This window comes from Cebidichthys violaceus, unplaced genomic scaffold (genome assembly GCF_023349555.1).
Source record: "Cebidichthys violaceus isolate CVI_PGR_0920_01 unplaced genomic scaffold, fCebVio1.0.p SCAF_133, whole genome shotgun sequence".
Taxonomy (NCBI): Eukaryota; Metazoa; Chordata; class Actinopteri; order Perciformes; family Stichaeidae; genus Cebidichthys; species Cebidichthys violaceus.
In genome coordinates, this window is record NW_027176300.1 from 196,914 (window position 1) to 204,469 (window position 7,556).

Here is a 7,556-nt window from a genome sequence, read left to right on the forward strand (position 1 = left end):
GTATATTTTTACTATGACTGTTTGAGACACAGTGTTTTTGATCCCTCACATGCTCTTATTTTGAAACATACACATTTTCCAAGTTTTAATATCTGAAGACATGTTTCTGATTGATTCAATAAATACGTTTAAAGGGTTTTATGAGAGCAGAACAATAAAGAATGACACTGGATGGATTAAAGACATTGTGTAAATATTTATTAATGCGCTGATCAGCAGATGAATCAGAAATCTGACAACATGGCTGATTAGAATCATACATACACATGATTTTATTATATTTCCACATTAAATTAGGATTCACTTCAAATAAAAAAAAAGATCACCAGGTGGGAAAAGCTACAAGAAATCAATTCTACACGGGTTACAAGTCGGCTAATAAGATAAAGTGAATATAGAGCCAAACATTGTTAGTCTGCTGTTACAATCCTACACTTCATGAGCGTTGTGCCTAAATATGACGATACATGATTTAGATGCAACAGAGCCGCATGCTTCCGGCGGGAATGTCTGCAACGAGCTGAAAGCGTGAAGCGTGAAGCCGTCTCTCAAAAAAGGCACGCAGCCGAGGCGCTCCATCGCAACGAAACCGTCTCCAGCACGGTGCAGAGTAAACGGATCAAGAGGCCGCAGGAGAGATATCTGATAAATAACAACGGAGAGACATCAGACAAATAGGAGAGTAAAAGATGAGAAACACTGGCGGCGTACAGCGTGTAACAGAACATACAGTAGGAATGAAAGGAGGTGTCCTGCATGGAAACGACATTAAAAACTAAAACAGGAGCGTGTTTCTCCCTCGCACTGCTTGTGACCTCACTTTAAATGTTACGCAACATTTAAACAACCTCATGTTGTTAGTGTGAGACTCCTGGGTCCTCCTGCTCACCTCCTCAAGCTAATACTCCCCCGACAATACAATATGATGTTTCACTGTTTGGATGACCCCCCCCTCCCCCTCCCCTCCCCCCTCTCAGTGCACCAGCTCCAGCTGGCTGGTGGAGAACGGCAGCACCCCGCTGACGTAGTAGGCGATGCCCAGGGAGAGCAGGGCGATGACCACCAGCAGCAGCAGCACCCTCCAGAAGCCCAGATCCTCCACGAACTCCTGCCAGGTGGTCCGGAAGCTGGACAGGACGCCCTCGCTGCTCTGCAGGTTGGGGTTGAGTAAGGAGTGGCTCTCCATCGCGCTGGGGACAGAGAGACAGATGGACAGACGGACGGAGGACGTCGCTGTTACAAACGGGAGCCGTACTCCAAACGCAAGAAGTAGAAGCAATGTCCTAAAACAACTTCCATCCTTCCTCACACTCTCACACGCGTGGTTCACCTCTCGCTGTCGGCCATCTGCATGGTCTCCAGTTTGGAGTGGGGTCCCCGGTTGAAGCCCTTCACCTCCTGCTCCTCCAGGCCTTCCAGCAGACGGATGGCGTCCTTGTTGACGCCGCGTCTCTTCGCCAGCACCAGAGGGGTGGAGCCATTGTGGTTACTGTTGAGCGGAGACAAAGCGACAGAGAGACACACGGTTAGAAACGAAGGACACACACACACACACACACACACACACACACACACACACACACACACAGAGTATGTTGTCTGAAATACATTGATCCTGCACAGTCAGAAGGACTGCTTCAAGATTCAGACTTATAGTGCAGTAAAAGGAGCAGGGAGCCTTTAAAGGTAGTGACCGCGTCTCTCACTGACACTCTGCAGGGAATGAACGATCATTGTGACTGAATGAACTTCTTTGTCTTAGTCAAAACGTTTCTATACTACTGTTCACCTTTATTCTCGTGCTAAGTAGAGCTTAATCTGCAGAGTCTTCCTTTTGTGTGGCGGCTTTGCTATTTGAAGTGAGCGTGGCTCAGCAGTGTAAACACCTGAGCTCCCTGTGTGACACATTTAGTGTAACACACTCAGACACTCAAACACACCGTGTGTATTTAGCAGATTGAGCATTACTTACTTAAACTGATTCTTAAAATGACTAAACTGGTTGATGAGCTCCTGTGCTACAGCTTCTCCATGCTAAGGGAGAAACACCATGGCTGTCTTTTCATTGAGCTATTGAGAGAAACAAATAGAGAGTCACACGGCCTACTGAGCACACAACCCCTCCTCTGTGAGGAGGATCTACTCATTCAACTCCTCAGCCTTTGAATAAAACGACAGGCTTCAGACAAATAGTATGAGCCCACTGTAGAGACAAGACCTTTGATTGGTTGATGAAATATAAGCAGACAACTCACACTGAGCATGCAGACATGTGAGAGAGTAAAACTTGTTGCACACAGCCAACTGAAATATGAGAAGCTGGGGGAAGTTTAAGAAAAAGACTTGCATTGTGGTTGCCATGCAAGCAAGCAAACAAGCACAAGCACACGCACACACACACACACACACACACACACACACACAGAGCAAACCGTCGCCTCTGACAGCACTAAAGCTGAAAAGGTTGTGGGTGGCATGACTCCAACTAGAAACTAAATTCCATGTCAGAGAAATGTAGTGTAAATAAAGCAAACAGGGAGCCTCCAAAGATAAAGAATGCTGGACACAATCACGTGTTGTGTGATCACAGCTGTAGTTATGGTGACTGATGCTGGGACACGGTGGAGTTGAGTGGAGTTGTTTCACCTGCGTGGTTTGAGAGAAGAACATGAATATTCCCACAGCTCCAAATGTGAGGGGATGTTTGAATATCCGCCGAGTAATGTCAGTCATTTTGATGAACAGTTATACTTATTAATACTTAAAGAATATGTTCCTGTTCTCTGTCTCGCTTAATATTTGTGCCCAGAAGTGTGCAGGTGACAGAACCAGTACAGGCGTGACTCAACAGTCACGCAGACAGACAGACAGACCCTCACAGGTTCCTACCAGAGAGTATAACCCAGACTGTGGGCTGAGGCGAGTTATTATCATATTTCTGTACTATTATTAATGATCGCCACGCAGCCTTAACCGAAGGTGCATTCAGGTGAATCCAAACACAAACAACAAAAGAGGTTGATTTAATATCTAAAGACAATGTGAAGGATAATGTATTTTACTTCCAAGTATTCTGTTAAGGTGACAAATAGATAACGGAAGTACTGCTAAACCGTCAGCATGATGGAGGACAGCCGTCAGCTGCGGGAACTAAACTACATCCACACATGTTGCTGCATATCATGCTTTACTCTTTCTGCTTCAGTTTGTATTAAACGTTGGGTGTGGGCTCCTGCATATTCAACACACACATACACACACACACACACACACACACACACACACACACACACACACACACACACACACACACACACACACACACACACACAGAGCAAACCGTCGCCTCTGACAGCACTAAAGCACACACATCTTCAACTCCTGCATAAATTCCATGTCAGAGAAATGTAGTGTAAATAAAGCAAACAGGGAGCCTCCAAAGATAAAGAATGCTGGACACAATCACGTGTTGTGTGATCACAGCTGTAGTTATGGTGACTGATGCTGGGACACGGTGGAGTTGACGTTCGGGCCGTGCATTTTATCTTTAGGTAAAAACAGTCCGCTCTGAGGGATCCAGTGCAGCCTGTCCCAGAAGAAGAAAGAAGAACACCCCCCCCCCCCCCCTCCCCCGCCTCTGCCAGCACCAGGCTGGACGCACATCTGGACACAATTTGACAGAGCAAGTCTGAGCAGGTTTCAGAAAAGATCCTGGGAGACTCTGGAGTGTCTGTCACGGTGGCCTGACTTGAACCCCACAGAAACTCTCAGGTGAGATTTGAAGAAGGCGGTTGCAGCAAACCCGAGAACATCAGAGAGCTGGAGGCCACTGTTCACGAGGAGTGGGCTCAGACTCCTCAGGACCGCTGTCAGAACCTGGCGTCTGGCTGTGCGTCACGTTTGCATCAGGTCGTAACAGCAGAAGGGTGCTCTACTAAGCACTAAAGATGCTGGTCATGAACAGGTTGAATCATTTTGAGACTGCAGTCGTCATTAAAAGTGTAACGTTGTGTTGAACGAGGACAAACCACTTGTAGTATTAGTCGTGTTGAGCTTTTTAAATTGTCCTTGTTTGAGCCGTGTATTGAAAACAGCTGAAAGTTTGTAACTCTTGCCAATAAACCTATTTTCAATGGGGGTTGAATCATTTTGAGTGCAACTGTAGGTCCTTCACACCTTTCTGACCTCCTGCATCGACACGCTGCCAACCGCACCCTCAGATCCGCCGATGCCAAACCCCCCCCCCCCCCCCCCCCCCCTCTCATGACACATGAGAAACCGGGCTATTTAGTATCCATGTCTGCGAGATCATAACAGTACCTGTCACTTTGATGGTCCGCCTGCATGATGCTTATCAACCCCTGAACATCTCAGCCGCTGATTTCTGCACCGACTCAGTAACCACATCAGTCACAGAATGAACCCTGGATGACTAAACTCTGCTGCGGTTCACCACACTTACTAATCTACTACGAGTACTCTAGGACTAGGATATCCAGGTTTTATCCAGGTCTACGTGTAGCATTAGCATCCTTCTGGACCAGTCTGCATGTAGCATTAGCAGCCTTCTGGACCGGTCTACATGTAGCATTAGCATCCTTCTGCACGGGTCTACGTGTAGCATTAGCATCCTTCTGCACGGGTCTACGTGTAGCATTAGCATCCTTCTGGACCGGTCTACATGTAGCATTAGCATCCTTCTGCACGGGTCTACGTGTAGCATTAGCATCCTTCTGCACGGGTCTACGTGTAGCATTAGCATCCTTCTGCACGGGTCTACGTGTAGCATTAGCATCCTTCTGGACCGGTCTGCATGTAGCATTAGCATCCTTCTGCACCGGTCTACGTGTAGCATTAGCATCCTTCTGCACGGGTCTACGTGTAGCATTAGCATCCTTCTGCACGGGTCTACGTGTAGCATTAGCATCCTTCTGCACAGGTCTACGTGTAGCATTAGCATCCTTCTGCACAGGTCTACGTGTAGCATTAGCATCCTTCTGGACCGGTCTGCATGTAGCATTAGCATCCTTCTGCACAGGTCTACGTGTAGCATTAGCATCCTTCTGCACAGGTCTGCATGTAGCATTAGCTGCCATTCTGATTGGCTTGCTTACATGTTACGCACCAGTTAGTGCGCCAATGGTAATGTGATAGATTAAAAAGTCATCATTCAACATCATCTTCATCGTCTAAGCATCACATTTCTTACCAGATATCGATCTTCAGCCCGTTGGAAACCAGGAACTGTATAGTATCCACATGACCACACAGATGGAGGGCCGTGTTTCCCTGAAAATCCGTTGCCAACAGATCAGCCCCGAACTTGTGCAGGAGGCGGCATATGTCCACGTTCCCTCTTGCGGCGGCTAGGTGCAGCCCGGTGCGGCCCCGGTTGTCCCGGATGTTGGGGTCGCATCCCGTCTCCAGGAGCCGCTTGGCGAAAGGCAGGTCTCCATCGATGCAGGCCTGCAGCAGAGGCACGTTGGTCTGCGACGAGTCGTTGATGAAGACATAGGACATGTCCGAGTGGGTGTCAGAAAATTCCAGCGTACCTGCGGTGAGGATCGAAGAGGAAAAACAGGACATATGTTTCAGTGTCAATGACGATTATTAGCACTGAATAGTAGACGTTAGGGGAGGAACAATACACGTATTCGTATTGAACCGTTCGGTACGAGGCTCACGGAAGATCCTCCAACGGCCTACAAGTCTGGTGTTTGGAGCCACTGTGGTTTCCCTGTGAATTATGAGGGCGATGGAGAGAGAGAGAGTGGTGGATGAAACGACAACGGTATGTCGCATTTGCTCTATGAGCGTAGGCTACATCAATGGGAATACCTCAGACATGTTAACTCAAACAGGAAAAACTTGACTGCAGGTCAACACACACACACACACACACACACACACACACACACACACACACACACACACACACACACAAAACAGCATTGTTTCTTTTGTTTAACTAACAAACAAACTAGTTTTTAGTTTTTCTAAGAAACTGTTTTTATTTTACACGCTGCTAAGAAGACGCCCCAGAAGACGGGTCACTCGGGTATTGTTCCATCATTGTTCAAAGTTAAAAAAAAGTTTTAATGAATAAATATATTTTAAAATCAAGGACATTTCTCTGGCATTTCTAGTTTTCTGCTGTATCGAAACCGTACCGAACCGAACCACCACTGTGTCGCACCGAACCGAACCGTGAATGTTGTGAACCGTTACACCCCGTATGTCTGAGGGGTTTAACAGATCCGTTTGTTCAGAGCAGTTACAGCTAAAGCGATCCTCGTCAGGATCGACCAGCATTTCTATTGATTATGAGCAGTTCAAGCAATACTGCTAATATACATCCGGGCATTTCTTGGCATACTACGCAGTAATAATCATGTATTCACCATATTTAGTGGGCTGTGAATAGAACTGCTTGGCTAGCCGGGACACACTTGACCCACAGACACTTTGTGGTCTGTGTAACGCTTCACTTTATTTATCGGTGCTTTCTGTTACCTTAAAGTGGATGAAATACTGTGCATTGTAATTCACTTCTAGCTAAGTACTGCCATGTATTACTGTACATTAGTTACCACCTGGACATACAGAATACTACATTATTGACAGAGAACATTACCTGTACACATAACTTTATAAAGTCTGCCATGGACACCTCTAAATGTCCTTTATGTCCAGACGAAGTGACAGAAACATCTGAGCCAGTGTAGCTAACGTTTTATAGCTATTTGTAACGGGTAATTAGTGTGTTACAGCTAGCTAATGTAGCTTCAACTAGCTTGCAGTGATGAACGTTAAATCATAATTTATTGTTATGACGTATCCAACTCTTAGCACACCGCGACATTACAGACTGCAGCAGTTGCCCAAAACAAACCGTTAGCAGGCGATAATCTTGAAAGCTAACGTAAAGAAGCTAGCGGAGCTAATGTTAGCTAGCAGGCTAACGTCTTTACACACACCTGAAACAGATTAACGCGTAATTTAATAATTGTAGAAACGTGCACACGAGCTAAACACGTATTTAAGAAGATGTTGAGTCCGTCAGTGTTATTACTCACCTGTTAATATGTTCCCAATACGCAGAAAAAAATACACTTCGCTCTTCTTTAAGCTAACGTTACTAGCAGTGTTGTTGTGATTCTTCTGTTTACCAAACCACAGCACGGCTTCTGTCGCCACCTACTGGCCTGGATGAGTCACGACAGGGATTATTAATCCAAATCAGAGTTTTGAGCTAAAAAAATAACGTTTCCACCGTATTCTATCTGATTTACCTTTCTACATTTCAGTTTGTATTATATTAATGTTATCACTACTGTACACCAGTCTACCTCAGTAGTATATTTTTACTTGCATTATTGTCCTGAGTATTACTATTATTATAATCTTGAATGTTCATTCCGGTCAGGAAAGGAACATAAAAATACTTTCTGTTTAAAACAGATATATATATATTTTTTAATAGTATTTTTTTATATTTTTACTGTGTATATTTATAAGTATCACTTTTTAATTTTATTTTTTATTGTTGTCCATCA

At 45.3% G+C, this 7,556-nt stretch overlaps 1 protein-coding gene across 1 annotated transcript; it reads right to left on the reverse strand.

Moving 5' to 3' along the window:
• Window positions 1-183: 183 nt before the first annotated feature.
• Window positions 184-7,184, reverse strand: ankrd46b (ankyrin repeat domain 46b). The gene is made up of 4 exons (XM_068708105.1): window positions 7,077-7,184; window positions 5,210-5,552; window positions 1,331-1,489; window positions 184-1,190 (listed from the first exon to the last, which is right to left on the reverse strand). Exons 2-4 carry the CDS (start codon window positions 5,518-5,520, stop codon window positions 974-976), a joined length of 687 nt encoding a protein of 228 aa, XP_068564206.1. The 5' UTR covers window positions 5,521-5,552; window positions 7,077-7,184; the 3' UTR covers window positions 184-973.
• Window positions 7,185-7,556: the final 372 nt, after the last annotated feature.